Source organism: Suricata suricatta, chromosome 2 (genome assembly GCF_006229205.1).
Source record: "Suricata suricatta isolate VVHF042 chromosome 2, meerkat_22Aug2017_6uvM2_HiC, whole genome shotgun sequence".
NCBI classification, from domain to species: Eukaryota; Metazoa; Chordata; class Mammalia; order Carnivora; family Herpestidae; genus Suricata; species Suricata suricatta.
Window position 1 is genome coordinate 92,654,586 of NC_043701.1, and position 24,738 is coordinate 92,679,323.

The following is a 24,738-nucleotide window of genomic DNA, read 5'->3' on the forward strand; positions in this document are numbered from 1 at the left end:
CTTTCACTCATGATTTTGTTATCTATGACTTTCTTTCCTTCTTGGCCTATCCTGCTAAAGCATTGTCAATTTTATTTTTCTTTTAAACCAAATTTTGGTTTTATTGTTTTCATTACTGTTGTTCTGTTTCTCATTTCACTGATTTCTATTCTGATCCTTACTGCTTTCTTCCTTCAGTTTACCTTGAATTTACTTTGCTTTTCTTTTTCTGGTTTAAGGTAAAAATGTAAATTGTTGTTTTGAGATCTTTCTTCTTTCTAACTAGGCATTTAAAGCTACATATTTTTCTCTAAGCACTACTGTAATTGCATCCCATGAATTTTGATACAATGTGTTCTCATTTTCATTCAATTCAAAATACCTTCTTTCTGATTTATGACTAAGATTATCTAGAAATGTGTTAATTTTTAAATATTTATAATTTCTCAAAATTCTTGTTAATTTCTAATTAACTGTACTATGATAAATGGATATACTTTCTATGATTTCAATACTTTTTTAAAAACAGTTATTTATACTTGAGAAAGAGTGTGCAAGCAGGAAAGGGGCAGAGAGGGAGGGAACAAGAGCATATCAAGCAGGCTCCGTGCTATCAGTAGAAATGCTGACACAGGGCTCAATCTCCTGAACGGTGAAATCATGACCTCAGTCAAAATCAAGAGCCAGATGCTCAACCAAGTGAGCTCTCCCGGTGTCCCTGATTTCAATCCTTTAAAAATCAGAATTGGGGGCGCCTGGGTAGCTCAGTCGGTTAAGCATCCGACTTTGGCTCAGATCCTGATCTCACAATTTGTGGGTTCGAGCCCCACATTGGGCTCTGCACTGACGCTCAGAGACTGGAGCCTGCTTCGGATTCTGTGTCTCCCTCTCTCTCTGCCCCTCCCCGGCTCATGCTCTGACTCTCTCCAAAATAAACATTAAAAATTTTGAAAAAAATAAAAATAAAAAAAATAAAATAAAATCCGAATTGTATTATGGCCTTGTAAAACGTCTATCTACTCTAGATGATGTTCTACAAGAGCTTGAAAATAATGTGTATTCTGCTATTGTTAGCTTAAGTGTTCTATAGACGTTTTAGATCTAATTGGTTTATAGTGTTCCTCAATTCTTGTATAATTTTGGCCATTTTTTTCCATTTGGTCATTTTCTAATTGTTCTTTCAATTATTAAGTAGTTATTAAAGTCTTCAACTATTATTGTTAAACTGTCTATGTCTCACTTCAATCCTGTTGGGTTTTGTTCAATGTGTCTGTGGGGGTTTTGCTGTTGTGTTTATAATTACTTTATCATCCTGATCAACTGACTCTTTTATCATTATAAAAAGTTCCTCTTTTCTCTAATAACAACTTGTGTCTTAAAATCTATTATCTAATATTAGTGTGGCCACTCCAGATCTGTTTTGGTTTGCTTGCATGGTTTATCTTCTTCCATTCTTTTACTTTCCATCTTTTGTGTTCTTGAATCTAGAGTGTGTACCCCTGAACCTTGATTCTATCATTAGTACTTGCATGACTGGCAAAGTTAATTCAATTCTAAACGTGAGTTTCTTTACCTATAAAATAAAGATAATAATATACATTAAAACTGTTATCAGGATTAAATGAGACACTGTTTACAAGTAGCAGGGCCTAGTATAAGTAATGAATATTCATTTATAAGTGTCATAAACATTATTACTAATGATACTACCAAAGAATTTCAGAAAACAGTAATCAAAATATATTCTCACCTTTTCTGATAAATACTGCTCATATATCCCAAGAGCAGCTGCTCTCAAAAGACCTTTGGTTTGGTTAGTTTGATGTTTTCCATCTTTTTGACGACTTAATAAAACTTCTAGCTGTTGTTGGGCTGTAACTCGGTATCCTTCCACAGTCATCCAGAAGAAGAGATGTGCCTGACCTCCAGTTTGCTGCATGAAATCTAACAAACAAAATCCATAACCATGTAGTTATTCATGTCACATGTTTTTGGGTGCATGTAACCACGTGACAAGTTAAGAAGGATTAAAGTTTCAAATACTTAAAACTCTACACTTTCAAACTGTTAGGCAGCTGCTTGAGGTAAAGAATGCTTAACATCACAAATCATTAGGCTAAAAACACCACAGTTATATAAAAAGCACAAATGGAAGCATATTTTTTTATTTCATTTTTCATGATAAAATTTGTAAGGGATATAATTGCCACAGAAGGCTTCATAGGAAATATATTACTTCAATATTCAGCTTCTGTTCTTAATAAAGATTATTAATTATAATATTAATATTTCTCCAAATATTAAAAATAAGGATTAGGGGGGCGCCTGGGTGGCTCAGTCGGTTAAGTCTCCGACTTCAGCTTAGGTCAGATCTCATGTTCGTGGGTTCGAGTCCCGCCTCAGGCTCTGTGCTGAGCCCTGGAGCCTGCTTCTGGTTCTGTGTCTCCTTCTCCCTCTCTGCCCCTCCCCTTCTCTTGCTCTGTCTCTCTCTGTACCAAAAATAAATAAAACATTAAAAAAAATTTTTTTTTTTTAAATAAGGATTAGGATCTTCAACAAGCTGTGTATTTATATTTTGGGTCATGAAAATGAAGAATCAGGGAGGTTTAATGAAAATGTCCTCCAGATAAAACCAGTTTTGATGTTTAGCTGACCCTTACACAATGCAGAGGTTAGGGGCACTGACTCACCATGCAGTTAAAAATCTATGTGTAACTTCTGACTCCCCCAAACCATAATGACTAGTAGTCCATTGTTGACTGGAAGCCATACCAATATTGTAAACAGTTAATTAACACATATAACATTTTGTATGTTAAATGTATGAATATACTGTATTCTTACTATAAAGTAAGCTAGAGAAGAAAATATTTAGACTCATAGGAAAAATACATTTTGTCTTACTGTACTATATTTATTGGATAAAATCCAATGATAAGTGAATCTGTACAGTTCAAATCTGTGTTATTCAAGATCAAATATAGTATTAACAAAATTACTACATCTTTTTATATATTAAAATATTTAAAAAATCTATCTCCCATTGATGCACCGAATGATACATATAAGTTATAAACACTGTGTACTGACGATAAAGAACTCTTTCTCAAACAATTTGGGAGCACCTGGGTGGCTTAGTCAGTTTAGTGCCTGACTCCTGATTTTGGCCCCAGTCATGATTTTATAGTTCATGAACTCAAGCCACACATTGGGCTCTATGTTGATAGTGTGGAACCTGCTTGGGATTTTCTCTTTCCCTCTTTCTCTGCCCCTCTCCTGCTAGCTCTCTCTCCCACTCCAAATAAATAAACAAATTAATTAATTAAACAATTTAAATTCATGGTAGAATCTCCTAGAGTTTATTTTTAAACATCACAGGGTTTTTCTTTTTTCTTTTAAGTAAACTTCATACTCAGCATGGAGACCAATGTGGGACTTGAACTCATGACCCTGAGATCAAAACCTGAGCTGAGATCAAGAGTCGGAGGCTTAGCCAACTTAGCCACCCAGGTGCCTCTTCTACGGTTTAGTTTAAAAGCAATTTAGCAAATATACATTTAAGTTCCAAAAGCATTTCTTTCCCTCAAAACAAAATGAGTCTCCACCTCAATAACTTCCAAAGGAATATTTCAGAAAATGAAGAGTGGAGGAAAGACATATTTGGCATGCTTAATATCAGATATTTAAATTTTAATAATCTTCACAATTATTAAAAATTTCAAGGGCTAGGGGCACGTGGGTGTCTCAGTAAAATGTCTGACTCTTGATTTCACCTCAGTCACGATCTCACAGTTCACGGGTTAGAGACCCACATTGGGGTCTATGCTGACAATGTGGAGAGTGCTTGTAATAATCTCTCTCTTCCTTTCTCTGCCCCTCCCCTGCTTATGTTCTCTCTCTTATGCTCCCTGTCTCTCAAAATAAATAAATTAATTTTAAAAACTTTCAAGGGATATGTTATTTTCACAAAATGCATTTACCTACCCATAAAAAACTGTAGTGCAACATTGTCTACAAGAATGCTGTCCAAGGGGACTGTGCAAAGTTTCCCAAAGTTTGCTGCCAGTTTCACAGTATTTATTTCCTACAAATAAAAGCAAATGTAAGTTAATATTTTATCTATTCACTCATCAGGTTAAAGATCTTTACACAGATATAAAAATATTAAACTAAAATGGAATAAGGTGTTTTTCCTTCTCATTCATTTGGGCTCCCAAAATGGTATAAGCCAAGAGAATTTCCTAGTTATTTTAAGCTGTTTAGTAATATGCATTAAAAGTATATGTATCCATCTCTTTTAATACAAAATAATTCTAAATTATTGAATTTCAAATGTTCTCTATCTCTACATATAGTTCAAATGAAAACAAATATTTTAGGGGCTAAAGGGGATACCTGTAATACTTACAATGTCCAAGAATAGTAAATACCAACATTCTCAAGTATAGATTGATGAGAAAACAAAATATTCTCAGAGTAATTTTGCTTCTCAGAGTAAAAACTCTACCGTCCTTATATAAAATGTGTTTCTTCTCACACTACCTAAACAGTAAATTATGTTCCCTTTTCAAAGTAACACAGCAAGATAACTACCTATACATGGAAAAAAATAAAAAATAAAACACAGATTCAAAATTTAGAATCTTTATGTCAAGCACAATGCTAGGTACATTATATACATTATTCTCCACAACAATCCTATTGGATAAATATCACCAATCCTACTTAAGGGAAAAGAAAACTGAAGATGAGAAAGGCTGCCTATGATCACAGAGCTGGCAAGAAAAATTGTTTTCAAAGCCTGCAGCCTTTCCCATAAAACCCATGATGTTTCAGGGAAGTATCAGTTTGTCTGTATTTTTTTTAACTTTTTTTGTTTTTTTTTTACATTTATTCATCTTTGAGAGACAAAGAGAGACAGAGTGTGAACAGGTGAGGGGCAGAAAGAGAGGGAGACAGAATCTGAAGCAGGATCCAGGCTGTGAGCTGTCGGCACATGGCCGGACATGGGGCTCGAACTCACAGACCATGAGATCATGACCTGAGCTGAAGCCAGTTGCTTAAATGACTGAGCCACCCAGGTGCCCGAGTTCATCTGTATTCTTAAATCCACCTCTTATAACCCTCTATTTAAAAAAAGGAAGACATGGGGCGCCTGGGTGTCTCAGATGGGTAAGGGTCTGGCTTCAGGTTCAGGTCATGATCTCACAGTTTGTGGGTTCAAGCCCCACCTCAGGCTCTGTGCTGACAACTCAGAGCCTGGAGCCTGTTTCTGATTCTGTGTGTCCCTCTCTCTCGACCCTCCCCTGCTAATGAGCTGTCTCTGTCTCAATAAGAGATGAACGTAAAAAAAATAAAATAAATTTAAAAAGGGGCGCCTGGGTGACTCAGTCAGTTAAGCATCCAGCTTCAGGTCAGGTCATGATCTCATGGTTCATGGCTTCAAGCCCCGCATGGGACTCTGTGCTGACGGCTAGCTCAGAGCCTCGAACCTGCTTCAGATTCTGTATCTCCCTCTCTCTCTGACCCACTCCTGCCTACACTGTCTCTGTCTCTCAAAAATAAATAAAAAATAAATAAAATAAATGAAAAAAAGAGTGAAGTTTTTCTGAAAGTTAGACTGACCCCCTTAATTAGGGGTGGATACTAAATTCGATATAGGTAGTACATAAAGGAAAGAAAGTAACTTGAAAAACAAAGGCAAAATATCCTCTGTAATTAGTATGGCTAAAACACTTCACCTCTGTGGGGATTCTGATTTTTCTTTCAAGGAAAAAACACTATGCCCTGAACTACTAAAAAGGTGAAGCTTGATATTCAAAATAGAACTGACAGGCTTCAAACAAAACATCTAAATTTTAAAAGGATTTGCTATCAAAAGGTGTCCCGATAAATGGACTTTAAATAATGATGATGAAGGATCACTAACTCTAAGGTCTAGATAAGGTAAAGTAAGTGTAAGTCAAATCATATCATTCTTCTATTCTGAATTTGCATGGGTATTTAATTTTAAAATAACAGTTAACTAAAACAAAGATATACATACACATACGCTCAGGTATATGATAAATGTGGCCTCAAGTAACGTCAGTTATAATTAATCCAGCAAATTAAATCAAGATTTACAAAAATAAGTCTTCTATTTTTTAATAAATTTAAGTAAACTGCAAAATTTAAGCCCAGAGAGTCACAATCATTTTCCAAAATAGAAAATGAGCCAAAAATAAACTGACTATACTAAGAACTATAGGTAGCAAAAAATGCTTTTTTTCCCCCTTTTTAAAGCCCCATTTCTCTGCTCCTCTTTAAGATAAAACTCTTCCAAACAGCTACCTATAAGCACTATTTCTAATTCTTCTCTTCCCATTTTCTTCAGGACTGGTTTCAATTAGGGTTTCTCTCTACTACTCCAAAATGCTATCATCAGATCACCAATATTTCCCTGGGGGCAAATCTAATGGCCTAGTCTAAGTCTTCATCTTACTCAACTTATTAGTAGCCTTATGTGATCTCTCACTTCTTTAAAAACACTCTGTACTGGCCTCTGGAATATCACACTGCCAAGTTTTCCTTCTATTTCACCAACTACTTAGCTGTTTCCTTAGCTAGCTCTTCCACTTTGTCTTACTATAGTGCCTCTGGACTAAGTCCTTGGTATATCTTCTTACTTACTTTGACTCCTATAAGAAACCTCATCCATCCAGTCTCTTAACTTTAAATAACTGTCTAATAACCCTGAGGATCCTCAAAGTTTAGGCCCATCACTGACCATTCCCTTGAACTACAAAGTTTACCAATTAGTGGGTTGACTTGACTATTTAACAGGGATCTCGAACTAAAACATCCAAAATCTGATTCTCTCTGCCAAACCCCCTTTCTTTTCCCTGTATTATTCATTTTAGTAAATAGCAACACTCTTCATGCAGTTGCTCTGGCCAAAAATTCTAGGAATTCTCCTCGAGTCCTTTTTTCCCCCTCTCACTCCATATTTAATCTATTAGCAAATCTGTCAGTACTATATCCAGTCTCCAACTACGTCTCACAACCTCTGCAGGCCTCTCTCACTGGACTGAAGCAGCGGTCTCCTAAATGATCTCTCAGTCTCCATCTTATCCCCCACAACTCCACCACAACCCAGTCATCACAAAGAGTCAAAATACTCATTTTAACTCAGAAGTCAGATCATGACAGTCACCAGAACAAATCTCCAATGGATTCCCATCATAATTAGAATTTTTAAGTAATCTTACTATGGCAGATAAAATCATATATGATCTAACCCCCCAAGATTAGCCTTGGTACTACTATAATCCAGTTTCATTCCTACTATAATCCCTCTCATTCGTTCTATACCAGCCATACTGACCTGCTCTCACTCAAAACACACTTTCCTATCTCAAGGTCTTTGTATATGCTTTCACCTTTGCCTCAAAGATTATTACAAAAAAAATTCTCAAGACTTTCATTATTCTATCAGATTTCCTTAGTCACCCTCTATCTAAAACAATCCTGGATATTCTCTATCCCTCTAATTTGCTTCACTTATTTTTCATATTTTACATTTTTTACCATTACATATTAATTTACTTACTGGTTTAATTTTTGACTGCAAATAAAATGTTAAGTTCAACAAAGAGAGATTTTGTCTATTACATCTAAAATGGTGCCCACTGCATAAAATCATATAAATGTTGAATTCTGAATAAAAAATGAATAGGTAAATAAGAAATAAATAAACCTTTAATTACTGAAGCAGTTCAGGAAGGCTGTAATCTCTTTAGCTATGTTTAATAAATACTTACGGTACTACAGTGCATGCAAAGAATTTTTTCTGCCAACTCCTTTGTGGAGGGCTACACTGGTTAGTAGCCCAATTCTTGTTATTTGCTAGACATTTAAATGAATATAAAGTATTTGTAACTAAATGTTAATTACAAAGTACTTACTTTGCCTGACTGCAACCGCTGTATTCTTGAGTCACATACTTTCTTCACAAATAATAAGCTATTTATCTGATTTTTTATAGTGTTGATATCTAAAAACAAACAAACTGATTGTGAGCTAGAAAGCAGTAATGTTATTTATGAAATACTTTAAACATGCACTTACTGTAACTTAACATAAAAACCAATGAACAGAGCAAATGCCTAATAAAAGAAATAATCTGAAACTGTATGGTGAAATTTATTTAATTAAAGTTAAACTGTGCCAATTACTTTTAGAGACTTACAATATTAATTGCCTCACATTCAGAAAATTATAATGATTTTATTATTAGCATATGTTAACAATAAAGATTTAGGTTTAGTTCAGGTTTAAAAAAGCATAAAATGACACTAGGTGAATAAAGTTTTGTTTAAAGATATGGTAATGGCTGAAGAAGTAAAACATTTTTACACTTAAATGACTTACCATCACCAACTGTATCTAGAGATCGAAGATACTGTAATTCTTCTGCTGCCTTGTCTCTGACTGCTTCTAGCTCTCCAATATTGTCACTCAATTTAATAATGTTCATAAAGGCCTCATAGTTGCAATTAGAATCACGGATCTATTAAAAAAAGTTCAAAAAACATGTGGGAGGGGGACTTATTAAGGAAAAAAAGAATCTTCAGTGCCTACCATGTGCTAGGCACAAACTTACAGCAAGTGTTTATCCCAGTGCTTATAAGAAAACAAAATGAAAATCTCTGTACTCAGGGCCCCAAAGAGAGGTAGAGGAGCAGAAGATGAGATTGGTGGCAATGGAATGCAAATCTGGTGTGTACAGTGCAGCTTTCACTCTGAGTGGAATGAAAAGTGACTGGAGGGTTTGAACAGAAAAGTGACATTCTCTGACCTAAAACGAACAGAACCAATGTCATAACATAAATAACTGTCATTTTGTCTTTTTCTCTAGCCACGTGCTGTTTAAGAACACGAACAGGGTTGACAGTGGAGTTAACTTTAACCAGAGTGTGGTTTCACCAAGCAACTAACAAAGACAGAAAAAGCAGTCAAGGGTATTATGAAGTGACTAACCACTGTGACTGCCAATAATAATAATAAGGGGAGCTATGAAAAGGCAGCAGACTTAGGATACTGTCCATTCTCTCTTTGACAAAGAGTCAAGGAACCAGTGATTGTTAAGTTCAGAACCAGGGAAAAACTAGCCAATAAGCACAAGAAAAGATGTTCAATATCATTTCGTTTCCCACAACAAAATGACAATGCCAATGTTGATGACAAAGTGGAGACACAAGAACTCTTAAATGGTGCTACTGAAATGCAAAATTAGAACACAACTTTGAAAGAGCACTTGGCAATTTATTTTACTTTATGTACATTTTACTTGAGTGATTAAAAAAAAGGTAGGTTATTAAAGACTTTTCTAAGAATACCTTAAGAAACAAATTAACAGCTGTCCATTTATCTGCTCTAGTTAGAGATAAGAATATGTGTGAATTAAGTAATCTACTCCACAGTAAAAGATAAGACTTATCCTTAATTAGCCTGTATTAAAAAATACACTCTTAGAGATGAATAATGCAAATTCACCCATACAATTTTTAGAAATGACTTAAGACTTAAAACTATTGGGTGGGGTGCCTGGGTGGCTCAGTGGGTTAAGCTTCCAGTTAAGCTTCAGACTCTTGATCTCCACCAAGGTCATGATCTCACTGTCATGAGTTTGAGCCCTGAGTCGGGTTCTGTGCTCACAGTAGGAGCCTGCTTGGGATTCTCTCTCTCCCTTTCTGCCTCTCTCTCTTTCTCTCTCAAAATAAATTTTAAGAAACTTGAAAAAAAGTACTGCTGGGTAACACTAACATCTTATACAGAGAGAAGACGTGTTACTACTAAATAGCATGCTCTAGTGCTGCCTGGGTGGCTCACGTGCTTAACCACTGGACTTCAGTCCAGGATATGAACTCATGATTTGTGAGCTTGAGCCCTGTTTCAGGTGAGCCTCACTTCTTTCTATTCTCTGACTCAAGGGGTTCTCTCTCTCTCTCTCTCTCTCAATCTGGCCCTCGCTCACTTGCACCCTCTCTTTCAAAAATTGAAAAATAAATAGAAATGATCTGTACAGTTAGATATCAATATCACTGAACTAAGAAAAAGAACTGAACTTACTTTAATATTTATAATACCTATGCATACAAGGTGTTCCACACCAAAAAAATGTCAGAAGACTGTAAACCAGACCACAAGTAGGCTAAATTATCCTTTATTGATAATCTCTTCTCTTTTAAACATACTTTCTGATACTGTGTTGCAAGGTAAAATAGTGATCAATTCCTGTTCATTAAAATAGCAAAAAGACACCAGCATCATACACACTAGTAGTAGTAGCCCAATTGTGGGTAAACAAGTAAAATTTGGCAGTTTGAATTCTTTTTAGAGTATGTATGTGTTAAATCTCTCCCCAAAATGTTTTCACCACATAATCTATTATACAGTTACTACGAGATCAGCAAAATAAAAATTGAAAGCTAAAGAAAAATATAAACAGGAGTAAAAGCATTTCCTAATCCCATGAGTGAGAGAGAACAATCTGGCGAACATGCACCCTTTTCTATAACACAGGTAAGATTATACAGTATAAAACATCCATTTTTTGGTGTTATAATAAAATTTATTAATATCATTTACCCTTATTTTATTACTTATATGTCTTTAAATTTGACCTTTGTTTTCCTATTTCTTAAAAAATTTCTTTTTTGTTATATACCCAATATTCCTTAAAAAGTGAAATATATAAAGAGAAAAATTATAACTTTTATAATCCTACCTTTCTATTAAAATTTCAATAGGTATATACACTAGCAGAATTATATAGTCATTAATAAATAATAATTATTTACTTATTTGTTTTTAAAAGCCATTATCTACAACCACACATCACTTTCAGTTATCCTTTTCAACAAAAAAATATAAACATACTTTCATATTCAAGATACACTATCATCATTCTTTTAAATGACTGCAAAGTATTCTACTGTGTCAATATGCCAGAATTACACAAGCTTCTAACACTTAAAAAGCTTTCAGATTTTTAGTATTAAAGCAATGTTGCCATTAGTGGCCTTAAACATAGATTGTTTCAAACTTCTTACTACTCCAGAATAAATTTCATGAGTAGAATTCCTAACCAGAGGATACACATTTTAAAAAATTTTTAATTAGATATGTATATTTTTAAAGCTTTTGGTAGAGCCTAGTTGGACATAGGAAAAGAACAATCAAGTTGTGTGACCTTCATAGTTTGATAATGGCTAGTTTGATCATGAATACGGGAAACAAAGAACAATAAAGTAACTCTTTCCTAAGAAAACTAGACTGAGTTAATGGAACACAACTGTGGAGAAGAAATTCCAATTCAAGAAAATGAATCAAAGATCTAGAAGTATTTATCAAAGTATTCCCAGGAATAGCTCATTTACAACTCTTCCGTGACTATGAATTTATTGAGGAAAACCATATGTAATCACACACAAAAATAATTAGAACCAGTAAACTTAGTAATCGCTGACCCTTCGATATGTCTGCCAGGATGAGAAAACTTTGAGTTAGCTACTCATACACACTTAGCAACTTACAGAAACAAACCTAGAACACACAGCCTCCCATTCGGAGTCCAGGGTTCCCACCCTATTTTCCTCCACTATATAGTATAAGACATAAAGTACATGCTATTTAAGCAGTTCAGACCACAGCCATATTTGAAACCAAACAGCAGCTTTAAAAAGTACTGATAAACTATATACTCAGGCAGTAAAACAACCTTTTTTAAAATTTAAATAAGTGGTATGTAAACGATTATCTTATCAACAAACTTCTTATAAAAAATTTGGCTACCACATTCAACATATTAGCAAGCAGAAATACTAGAAACATAAAGATGATCTTTAAATATATTTTACTTAACTTATTTAATAAATTATTGCTTGATCATCCTGATCCCCAAATACTATTCCTAAATTTTAAAAAAGTGCTTTAAAAACAGAGTTGTAATTTTAGAAACTACATACCATCCATATGATATATTGATTAATATAATCAGGATCACTGAGTTGATTTATTAATGGAAGAAGAATTCCTCGTGCAAGGATTTCCTGGACAAAAATTGTAAATAAAACAAAAGCAGATTTAACCTAATATACTTCTCAAATCAATAACATAATGTAAATAACACAATGTTATTATTAAAGAAAGGTATGACACATGTAAAGCTTGATAACCAACACATCTTATAAAAAGATGAGCTAATACACCTCAGTTAAAATAAATGAGACGAAACTAACGACATCAACTTGGTTGTATCTGCACAATGACATCTACAGTTGAATGGAAAAAAGCAGAAGAGTATCTCTAGTATGTTAGCATTTATGTCAGTTTTTAGAAGGCAAAACATATTCCCATGTGTCTATGAATTTCTATGTCTATTAAAATTATAAAAACAAAGAATAATAGAAAACGATACACACCAATTGTAGAACAGTGGTTACTTTCAAGGGAGGAAAGAGCAACTATAGTAAAACATTAACAGTGGTTAAATTTGGGAAGTTGGTACATAAATGTCTAGTGAATTATTCTCTATTCTTATATGTGTCTGAAATTTTTCTTAATAGAAAATAAAAATAATAATATGCTAATATAATTACTCATCTTTCTCTAGAACATATCTTCCTATTCTTTACAACTATTTATGCTTCAACCTATTAAAATTCTGCCCTTCTTTCAAGGACTGACTACAGAATGAAATCTCCAATCAAATTAAATCCTGATCATTTCAGCTAAACACTTTTTTACTTACATGTTTAAGATACACTCGTGCCCTAAATTTATGGCATTTATCACTTATCATTCTCCACATAATTGTGTTATCTTCTACTTCTCTGAAACACTACAAATGTCCAGAAGCCTTCTGTACATAAGTAACATTTATTAGTTGATCTACTGATTTGAATATCTTCAAAAATATTTACTCAAGGTCATTGTCTTAAACATGGCAGGCACCTGATAAATACTAAAAGAATGGATATAAAGAAAGTTAAGAATCTGGTGCTGATTCTATTTATACCATAGTTTCACCCATTATTAATCTTCATTCTTTTATGCATATGATATCTAAATTTACAAAATACCATTTCTTAAGAATACTGGAAAGGTTAAATAACTGTAAGTTTAACAGGATGTTTCACTTCCTTAATGAAAGGACCAATTTATTTATTCCTTTCACCAAGATCTCTAACTTTTCTGGTTCCTTTTTTGGTAAAATACGTTCATAAAAATAGCCTTCACTTAATTTTCCTTTAGCAAGTTACTTTACATAAATTCCACTTTTTGTAAGCTGTACAAGTCTCTGACAACTATTACTTAATGATGAATTAACATTTCCAAAAGGCATTCATGAAGATTCCAATAACTTTGTTTTATAATTCTTTTCTTTCAAAGTGGGGCTCGAACTCACAACCCTGAGACCTAGAATTGCATGTTCCAACTGAGCCAGGCAGGTGCATCTTTTTTTTAAGTAATCTCTATGCCCAATGTGGGGCAGGTCCAATAACTTTTTGAAGTGTCTTTTGAGACATCTTATAGTCTTAAATTAGAAGTAATTGTTTATTTTTTAAAGATTAACTTTAGTCTCCAAATTAAAAAAAAATTTATTTATATAATTCATTCCTTCAAATTATGCCTCTGACTATATACTCTCAAGTTTTAAAATGTACTATGTAAGAAGAAAATTCATAAACAAACCATGTTTTTTTTAAGTTTCTTTGCAAAATAAGGAAAAAAACATGTGGGATACATTTTTGAATAAATTTAGTGCTTCTTATAGTCAATGCAATCAGTTAGTCTGTCTTAGAAAATTACTTTGATCTTCTAATTTGCCTCATGAAAGGGTTTGGTTAGTCAAGGTGTATTTGTATGACTCAACAATTCCTATACAGATTCTACTGAAAGCTCTAAACATTCCAAAATAAGTAGCCTTTTCCATATAATTCCTACTTTGAGAGAAGCACCAGCTGTCAAATATGAAGGCTTAAAAGCTACAAAGTCACTAAGGCCATGAATCTTTAAATAAACAAAACATGGTAATGGAAAGAAAGCAGACACAATTAAATAGCAATTATTGCAGTCAAGTTCTGTGATTTGTACATCCATATAAAGGATCCCTATAAAGGAAAGAAATAACAATTCTTGAATCTGTTATTTAATCTGATCAAAAACATCTTTGGGGAAAACTTGAATTACCAACAAAAGAAAACTGATAAACTATCAAGTCAAAAGAAAAAACTGATTTGCTGAATATAGTACCCTATAATGATTCAACCATAAGGAAATAATGGTCTAAAAGAGCAATCTATAGCAAAATATATTTGCTTTTTAAACAATCCTACTTATCTAAACTTTAACCTCACGTAATAAGATAGATCTTCATTTATGTCTCCTAAGAGTAAGCTTAGTCTTCAAGAAGCTGAAGTAGCATGTGCACCACAGCCAGCAAAAAGGGCTTCTTATTAAAACTAATTCTCTATCTGCTTATGTGCCAGGTATGGCGATAACCATTAAGTACGTAATGATGATACTGAAACATCCTATATCCTTCTGGGGCTTACTGTACTACCAGCAGTAATAAACACAACAACCAAGTTCTAATTTTTAAATATGGCAAATGCTATGAAGGAAAACACCTGTTAACTTACGTGCAGTAATAGGGAATTATGAGGGAATTTTAGATTGGGTGGTCAGCGGAGGCATTTCTGAGAAGGTGAGATATGAAGGATAAAGACAATTTACCCAAGAGAATAAGGGTAGAATTATTCTGAGCAGATAAAAAGGAGTATGAGATGGCCATTTAGTGGGGGAGGAAATGGCACTTCTGGAGAATCAGTGTCACTGGAATAAAGTGACTGCATGGCACAAAGGCCAGAGAGGTAAACAAGGCCCATCATGCATGGCCTTATAAACTTCTGCAAGAACTCAAGACATGAGAAATTTACTGGATGGTCATGGCATTTGCTAGGATGGAGAAAAGACTTAAAAGGCAAGAGAGAACATGGACACAAGAGTAAGATTTCCATTTTGGATATTTGGAGTTTAAAAGGTCAATCAAATGGTGATTTCAGTGGGCAGCTGGTCACAGTAGCCTGGAGCTCAGAAAGGAAGTCTGTACCAAGATATAAATATGAAAGTCATTAGCACATGGATGGATTTTAAAGGCACAGGAATTAGTAAGAAGAGGGTTCAGGATTAAGAACTTAAGTAATTAAAAGTCAGATATAAGAGAGTTAAAGCATATAAAAAGGACTCAAAAAGAGACTAAACAGAGAAAAATAAGGAGAGTAATGACATGGATCCCAAGACAAGATAGAATTTCAAAAGGGAAAAGATGTCAGCCATGAGGAAATTGCTGAGACTGCCTTAGCAGTGGCTGTCTAACGTACCAGGTAGATAAAGAGTCTGTGAATGAGTGCTGTAAATGATGAGCAGTATCTGCCTTCAGTGGTAGATGTGAAATCTAGTGATAGACCCGCCAGGTATTTTACCACCCATGATAATGACTTGCCCAAATAATTGGTCTTAACAATATATGATCTATCAGATATTTTCTATTAAAACTAAGCATTTTCTACCTAATTCATGGTACCAACCACTACCCTACTTGAGAAGTACACTGAACTCAACTTAGGTTACTAAGAAATTGTGTGGTATTGCTTAAATAATAACGTGAGCATAAAAGCACACATCAGCAATTGGTATCTATTTTGCTGGACGGTAGACTAAGAACTCAAGCTTTCATCTTCATATAAATTAGAAATTTTCATTTTACCCATTCAACCAGCATAAAGGTTGTAGCTAGCTAGCATTTCTCAATCATAACCAGCAGACAAAACCAAAATATTATTCCTTTACATCTGTACACAGAATTTTACTCCAAATATTTATATACAGAGCATAAAAAGTCCAAAAATACTGTTCGCATCCTACTTACTCATTTTCTAATTATAAGAAGCAGAATCTTGGCTGCCTACAGTTCTTTTTAAGTCTCTATCCAGAAGTATTATTTTAATTAGCCTAATTCCAGGTTAATTTGGTTATTTCTGTTATGGCCAAAAATCCCAGTATCTAATTCTAAGGCAGTTTGTCAAAGTGTGGTCCAGAGACCTCTGAGGGATGGAGGGAGACAAGAACACAGTGCTATTTTCAAAAAGGACATGATGGTGTGATGGTATCATCATTCAACTAATGGAATGTGTGCTTGTGCATTCTTGTGTTTAAAAATTTCTTAGTTTTAACTTATGATACAGTAAATATTGATGAATAAAGCCCATTTAAACAAAAGCTCTTTGGGGTCCTCAATAAGTTTTAAGACTTTAACAGGGTCCCAAGACCAAATATTTTGAAAATTACTACTCTAAGTCTCTTCATAGACATTTATTTGATAGGAGTTAAAGCTTACCCTGACAAAGTATCGCATGATCTTGTTCTGGAAATCTCCAGGAGGTAGCAATAAATATAATAAGACCTCACACAGATCCCTTAGGAATCCTAGAAATGAAAAAGGTAGCTGTTATATTAGAAAATAAAAAATCTCCACCTAATCTTGATTCTAGAACACAAAAAGGCAGAAATAAGTTGCTGAATATGACAGATTATTTTAATGATTACTTAGTATGTATAATATTCATTAAATTCTTATCATTATTCTCAAAAAAGTAACTATTTATTAATCAAACTAATATTTTTTTATTCTGCTCAGCTTTACCCTGTTTTTGAATTGTAGGGAAACTTCAATTATAAAAGCACTTTCCCCAAAACAGTTTTAGTTGCACCGTGTATTCTACACTGCTATGACAAATTATCTTTGCATATGTAAAAGCTTCTTGCATATTTTAAAATATACCTGTAATTCTTCTTTTAAAAAAGGACTTCCACTATTCTGGCAAATATTAACAAAAGAAAAAGTTATACTCTTCTCTTTTACTAGTTTATGAGGGCTCAATTTACATAAAAGTACTGTACATCACTGTATGTCTTCTCTTTGGTTATGATTTCATGCTAGTTCTCAGATTTCGAAATGGCAATTAAAAATTGAATTGCACAATAAACATAAATAGGAAAAGAGAAAAATGGGGAGAAGAAGAAAAGAGAAAGTTGAGCATATTTTAAAAATTAAAGGAAACAATTTCCACCACTAGAAACACTTTTCTGTAGTTGTTCACATGCTAGCACTTCCTGGGAATATAATTATATAGCTGGTCCTCTTAACAACAACAAAAAAGTGTCAAGTAGCAAAAACCCTTTCTGAGTGGCTGTAAAACTAAAAAAAGACAACAGACTCAGCTAAAGCTTATCTACTCTAACCTCAGACAAAGAAAGAACAAGTCCATTCAACTCCATAAGTCTTATTTTGAAATTATACTCATTCTCTTAGAAAATATTTTAGGGTAACAAGTGTACTCTTCAAGTAGAAATGATAAATTCAAGGAGAAGGTAATCTACTACAGACCATAAAAAGTCAATACATAATCATAAATGTTTGTGCTTGCTATATTTTAAAAGAAGAGAGGTAATCTCTAATCACATCTTAAAATCTGAAAGAGGACTTAAAAAAAGAAAAGAACCTGGAAACTAATTTTAAGAGTTAAAAAAATAAAATCAACAGTGACAGTGTCTATACTATAGTGCCTTTCCTATAGAACTAATTTCACCTTTTACCCTTCTATTTGTTGTTCTGCTAACTTGCCTCTAACCACTCTGAACAGATACTGTTCCCCAAAGAGTTAAAGTGAAAAGAAAACCTTCTTCATCTTTGGGAGAAGTGCACACTAGATCACGGCAAACATCCTTCTCCATTTCAACTTCAACTTCAAAGAAGGTATCCACAAGGTCTTCTGCTGTACCTAGACAAAGAAAAGAACAACTCAAGACATGCAGAATAATAAAGAAAAATGGATTTTAAAGTCCTAATTTTCAAAGAGAGTAAACATATTACCTTTTGCTTGATCATCTTTCTCTGTTATCTTCTGTTGAGCCTTTCTGAATACTCGTAGGTGTGTGCCAAAATCATCTACAATGCGTGTAGTAAAATAAGGTTGCCAGTCTATTTCTTTTGACCTTTTAAAAAACACATTATATAAATGTTTTAATCAAAAAGTATAAACTCATTTTTATGAATCATAGACAACATGATTATGACAGAGACTGAATTTATTTATAGTAAGATTTTGCTCACTTAATTACTATTACATCTTAGTCCTCTTTCATAAGACCCAAGGTATAACAAATCTACCTGACTAGGTCTTTGAAGAATATTATGTGAAGTATTATATCTACCAAAGCTTAAAAATACTTTCCAAGTGCATAAAATAAATAGAAAAATATTTTTTCTAGTTATACCTGAGATGAATCTGACAACAGGTATATCACATAATTTCTCACCCCAGACATAAGAATACATTAGGGATTCAGAATGTTTTTATTTGCTTTTAAAAGAGCATTTGAGACACCTCTTGATTCCTTCTGAACCCTTACTGAATTCTCCACATTCTTCTCCTTAATTATACAGCCCATGTTCTGAGCCAAATACCACTGGTATGAGTCTAACTAGCTTCTGTTGGCAGGTACTAGCACTTGAAACCTTGACTATCTGAAATACAGTCACACAGAAATAGTTTAAAGAATGATATAAAAAGCCACACTATCCATGAAAAAGATGGTTACTATTTTTATGAAGTAACAGAGTACTCTATTTTAAAAGTAACAAACCTCAAGAGACAGTACACCAGTGAAATAGGTAACAAAACACAGAAGCCAAAAACAGTTTACACCTGTCCTTGGATTAAGTGGTATTTTTAAATAAATAGTTTTTCTACTGCTGATTTTGTTAAATTAGCATTCAAATTAATTCACCCTTTTTTGAAACAGACCAAGTAGATAAAAGACAGAATCTATTCATGAAGATGGGCAAAAGAGCAAAGAAAAAATAAACTATAATTCACTACATTATTTACCCAAAAATATACAATAAAGAATCTAATTAAAAAATTAACTTGAATATTGTTGCATTTTTGGAGAAAACTTAAAGGTGGCAATGGCATTGAGGACTGTAACGGATGCCTGTTTTCAAATGAAAACAGAAGTTATTATCACTCATAGTATATTTTTAAATGAACAACTATAATTTTGTTACATACATGGAAAGAAAGAGTAAACTATAAGTACATGAACACAAAAACAAATTAACATTAAAAAGGTAACCTGCACTCAGGGATGTGAGAAGGGGTTAACATTATTTAGAGACCCATAAGAGCCATATTATATAAGCATACACTAAATTTATAACAATACTCAGCCTCAATTTAAAACTAAAACTAAAAATTTAAATTTAGCAGTCTCTAGAGTCTCCTTTATTCTTACTTAAAAAAGAAAAAGGGACTCTTGGGTGACTCAGTAGGTTAACCATCCTACTCTTGGGTTTCAGCTCAAGCCATGATCTCAGGGTGCAGAACTCTGAGCCCTGCATGGGGCTTCACGCTGACAGTGAGGAGCCTGCTTGGGATTCTCTCTGACCCTCCCCCCTCTCAAAACAAACTTTAAATAAATTTCTTTTTTAAAAATGTATTATTTAAAAACAAATAATAAATAGGAAAAATCACAATCTGTATAGCATATTTCAAAAACCTTTACATGAGTTATTCATAAAAATCATCCATATCTCAAAATTTCAAAATAGATATCAGTTGGTATAGATCATAACTCATTTAATCCATACAAGGTTCATTCTAACAAATTTAGAAGACAGTTGAATATATAACCTTATGAATTTTATCTGTTTCATTACATGGTACAATGCAATTTATATATTTTGTTGAAGTTTTCAAACAAAATACAGTTTACTAATTTTTAAAATATTTTAATTTTATTTGAGAGTGAGAGGAGGAGCGAGAGAGAGGGAGAGCACATGAGCAGAAGGGAAGAGCCCAGTGCATTGGCTCAATCTCACAGCCCTGGGATCATGGTCTAAGCTGAAATCAAGAGGCAGACGCACAGCCAACTGAGCCATCCAGCCCTTCGAATTTACTAATTTTAGAAGGTGTTTTCAACCCATCACAACTCATTACAGACAGCAACACTGAAAATAAGTGAAAATAAGCAATGCAAACATAAAATTTATTTTAAATTTAAAATAGGGATTTCTACCTTCAATATATAAACATGATCAGGAAAGAGAAATCAGGGAACATGGTATTCTCTATCTCTATCCAAGTTCACTATTTTCTCTTTGCTTGACTCATTTCCACTGAGTGTGCAAATTTAATGTTAATCTCAACTCAAAGGAACGCTTGCAGGTTAGGAAGATAAAAAAAGTAGCACACTGCTTCCCTTTGTAAATTAGAAAAACATATACTAAAAAATTCTAGTAGTATTTATCTTTAAAAATTTTTGAAAGCATTCTGAAGACAGTGAAGTACTTTCAAAAAGTCAATTATATAAATGAAACATCAATATAAAAATCAATTAAAAATCATTCAATTTATGTAACAGCCACACTTCCTTCTATTGATCCATATGTAGTTGTCAATTAGAGATCTTAGTATCAATTATTCTTAAATTATACCTACACTTTGTTTAAACTATTCCCCCACGATTCCTATTCTAATAAAAACACTTGGATTATTACACAATAAATCTTATTACCTACATTTTCATTTTATTACTATTATCACCTTTCATTTCTTGAATTTAAATATAGGAGGCCATTATCTCCTATATTACCAAGAGGATAAGTGACATAGTCAAACATATAAATTCTAAAATTTATAGCTGGCTCCTGAAGCCTTTCGGTCATATCTTGACAGGATGGTTGCAAAAATTACAAAAGTTAATTAGGAATGCAAGCAAGTAATGTACTTTACTAAAGTAAAAGAGCAAAAACCAAACCATAAAGTGTACCTCTCTGAATGTATACTTGCATGCCTTTATCTCCATCCCTAATGCCAGCATTCTATTCCTGGCCTTTTAATTTCAACGGTTGCCCATGTCTACCACCTTTTTATCCCCATCAATCTGTTTTTCATACAGCAGCCAGAGTGATTTTTTGAAAAATCCAAATGTGACCGTACAAAAGATTCAAACACCCTTCAATAACTCCCCACTGATCGTAGGGCTCAGTACGCACACCTTCTCTAGGAACTCGCACATCCAGGATGACCCACCATACTTCCTCTTCACCAGCTGTTCCACCCCTCTTCCTTTCTCTTCTGCTGACTCACAGGCTCTTTCCATTTTTCAAACCCAAGTATGCCCTGTCTTATCTCAGAGCCTCTAGATAGGCTGCTCCCTCTGCCAGGTTTGTTTACCCCTACTGCCCACCCCCCACACATCTCCCTCTTCTCCCCCGCACTCACTTGACAATTCCCACTTACTTCAGAGTTCATCTAAAAAGTCAGTTTCATCTGCAGCCTTCCCTGACCCTCACTCTTTTCCCGCTCTGCCTTATTTCTTCAGACAAGGTATGGAACTGCAGTGACACAATGTCGGAATACCAAATCTTTTGCTTTTTATAGCACTTACAACCTACAGTTAAATAATTCAACTGCTAGAGATAAATTTAATTGCTGAGATAAAAACCTCAGGAAGCCAGAGACTTTGTTTTATTCTGTGTTCCTCTTATTCACAACGTATCTCCCATGGCTAAATAATGTGTTGAACATTGGAGGCACTTGATGCATACTATTTATTGATTCCTCGTTTCAAAACGTCAAAACATTTCTTATTACTTTTGCCTTTCTAAATCTCAAAGTTCCTTAATGCTAATACCAAAATAAGAATATCCCAAATATAGGGGCTGACAATGAGCTTATATAAATTACATCCCTGGTTCCAGCTATGCTGGGCAGTGTACAGCTCATCACCAGTAATGCAAAAAACACATCAAAATCAAGTAGCTATTTCTGTAAAAGAGCATCATTTCATCACTTGTGAAATTCAGCAAGTCACATCACTTCCCGGGGTTTGTTTTCTCTAAGGACACTTAACAGCTTTAAGAGTTCATGATTATATAACCTGAATACCCAACCCAGGATCTGCAACACACACACACACACACACACACACACACACACACACACGGAGAAAGAAGACATGGAAAACCGGTAACTGGTAAGTAAATGAAAGTATCTGACCATACAGAGTTGTACATATATTTCATTTTAATATAAATCATATAAACTTTCAAGATAAAACGAAGACCTTATATTTGAGTAAGGTTTTGCCAAGTGATATCAACGTGGCTTTTGTCTTTAATAAAACATTTCGACACCGCAACAGTTAGGTGTCTAGTTCCTTTTAAATAGTATGACAACTAAAGACATTTGTGAATGCAGAGTCCTTCAAGATTTTCCACCAATATTTCATGAGTTGTCTTCCACACACCTTGATTCAACTATAATCCATTTAACACCTAGCTGTGAGTAAAATTCCAAAGCAAAACACAGTTTTTATAGAAACTACCTTGCCATTCTCATATTTCTTCCAAACATGTAGGAGTAAATTAAATGATGATTATAAGTTTAACTGGGATACACACATTTGGGTCAAATACAACTTTCTTTTTTAACATACTTGGTTATCTTGCACCTCTAAATCAGACATGTTCAGCTCACCCAGACCAAGTGGACCAGATTTTCTGGAGGCCAGGCACACTTTTGAGAAATGTAAAACCCAAAAGATAAGAAGAGAATTGGACATAAATACTAGAAAGTGGTCTTTTCATCCAGCTTCATTGCTAGGGGCATGAATCAGTACGTCTCACAAAGCGAAGTAAGTTAACTGAAGTAAGTTAGGCGAACTACTACTACAATAGTACAGAATTGGGACCATGCCAAAATTAGCTTAAAATTTTGCTGACAACTACATACAAAAGTAGAGGTTAAGTGATACGTTGTAATTTAAACAGATTAAATAAAGAAGCTACACTTAAAACAATTCTTACTGAATCAGTGGAACTGAAATGGGAGAAAGGATATAGGAGCAAATAAGCAAAAGGGGGGAATGCGCATGGTCTATGCAAGGGTCGTCATGTAGCAGATGTGCCTGACTAGAGGAGGGTGGCTGTCTGGCAGTAAAGGCCATCTTCACATTCCTGGCAGAACACTTTCCTGGAAAAAGTTTTTTATGTCAAAGAGATAAAAGTAAAAACTGATTTTCCCATTTTAAAAAACAAATCCTGTAGGGGCGCCTGGGTGGCTCAGTCAGTTAAGCATCCGACTTTGGCTCAGGTCATGATCTCACAAGGGCTCTGTGCTAACAGTGGGTAGCCTGGAGCCTGCTTCAGGTTCTGTATCTCCTTCTCTCTCTGATGCTCCCCCACTCGTACTCTGTCTCTCTCAAAAAAATAAACAAACATTAAAAAAAATTAAAATCCTGTCAAAAATGTTGTGTTCCTGATAGCACATATTTTTTTAAAAATAACTAGTAAGCCCTTATTTGAAAACAGTAAAAATGGCACTGTATACTACATAGTGTGTACATGTGTAAGTGTACATACACACACATGTACATATGTGAAAAGGCTTTTTAAAGATATATTAATCAATAAAGCAATATAATAGCCAATACATAAAATTATAATACATGCATTAATCTATATAATCTCTTTTACCTTGTATGTAAAAAAAATAGATCAATTCTATGAAATGTCTTTTAATTGGAAGCATTTTTGCAGGGTATCTAATTTCTCATATTTTTGAAAAAAACCCTTTAGTAAAATTCCTACTTTTTCCTGGATAGACTTTAATAAGCAAGAATCTTTGAGGAGATTTTGAGAACAGTTTTATTCCAAGAGAAGGCTCTGATCAACTGATCCAAAAACATCTTTTATTGAAAGCAGGTAGTCTGTTAAAGAAGAATCCCCTCTTCTTGAACCACTGAATCAGGCACTAACTTCCCCCTCATAATTTACTCCTAGAAAGGATACACGCTTCAACATAAACCTTTCCCTCAGGAGGCTTTGAAGGACCACTTTGTTGCAGTGTCAAAAGCTTCAGCCTGAAATTGAATTTGAGCAAAACTTTAAGGCACAGAACTATAAACTTGCTTCTAAATCCATTAAAAGAATTACCCTTCTTCCAATCTCAACTGACCCATAAAAGCACATTACAGTAACCATCTCCCTAGAGCACCTTTGTTTCCTTTTTAAAATCTACTTTAAAAATCTAGTTATAAGGATATGAATAAAATAATGAAACATTTTTTCACCTTACTGAACTTACATTAAATTTACTATTACACTCTACCATTATCTTCAAATATATATAAAAGAACTAAATCACCACACAAGGAAATACGTCTCACTACTTCATGTTTACAAATCAGTCGGCTCCTTTCATTAGATGCACCTCTTCCCAGTCAGGGTGGGGTGGGAGGGAGTGGGAGAGTCAAATGTGCACATTCCTTTTTTTTTTTTTTTTTTTAATTTTTTTATGTTTTGTATTTATTTTTGAGAGACAGAGAGAGACAGCAGGAGCAGGGGAGGGTCGGAGAGAGAGGGAGACAGAGAATCTGAAGCAGGTCCCAGGCTCTGAGCTGTCAGCACAGAGGCCAACGCAGAGCTCGAACCCAAGAACCGTGAGATCATGACCTGAGCCGAAGCCAGGCGTTTAACCCACTGAGCCACCCTGGCGCCCCATGCACATTACTTTTCTAGTTCGAAGTTCAGTGACTGCCTGCCAACAGCTTAAAATAAACCATGGTAGGAATATTTACACT

The 24,738-nt window shown here is 34.2% G+C and overlaps 1 protein-coding gene across 4 annotated transcripts in view; it reads right to left on the bottom strand.

The window, feature by feature from the left end:
* The window catches only part of SNX13 (sorting nexin 13), a 122,164-nt gene that overhangs the window by 41,347 nt on the left and 56,079 nt on the right, over window positions 1–24,738 (bottom strand). For all 4 annotated transcript variants that reach the window (XR_003905016.1, XM_029929743.1, XM_029929753.1 and 1 more), the window contains 8 exons: window positions 17,963–18,084; window positions 17,769–17,870; window positions 16,427–16,515; window positions 11,991–12,074; window positions 8,392–8,530; window positions 7,926–8,014; window positions 3,964–4,063; window positions 1,730–1,923 (listed from right to left, as the gene is read on the bottom strand). Coding sequence is in view for 3 of the 4 variants with exons in the window: in XM_029929743.1 (XP_029785603.1) it covers window positions 1,730–1,923; window positions 3,964–4,063; window positions 7,926–8,014; window positions 8,392–8,530; window positions 11,991–12,074; window positions 16,427–16,515; window positions 17,769–17,870; window positions 17,963–18,084 (919 nt within the window). In the remaining variant the exon portion in view is untranslated. The remainder of the gene's footprint in view (window positions 1–1,729; window positions 1,924–3,963; window positions 4,064–7,925; window positions 8,015–8,391; window positions 8,531–11,990; window positions 12,075–16,426; window positions 16,516–17,768; window positions 17,871–17,962; window positions 18,085–24,738) is intronic.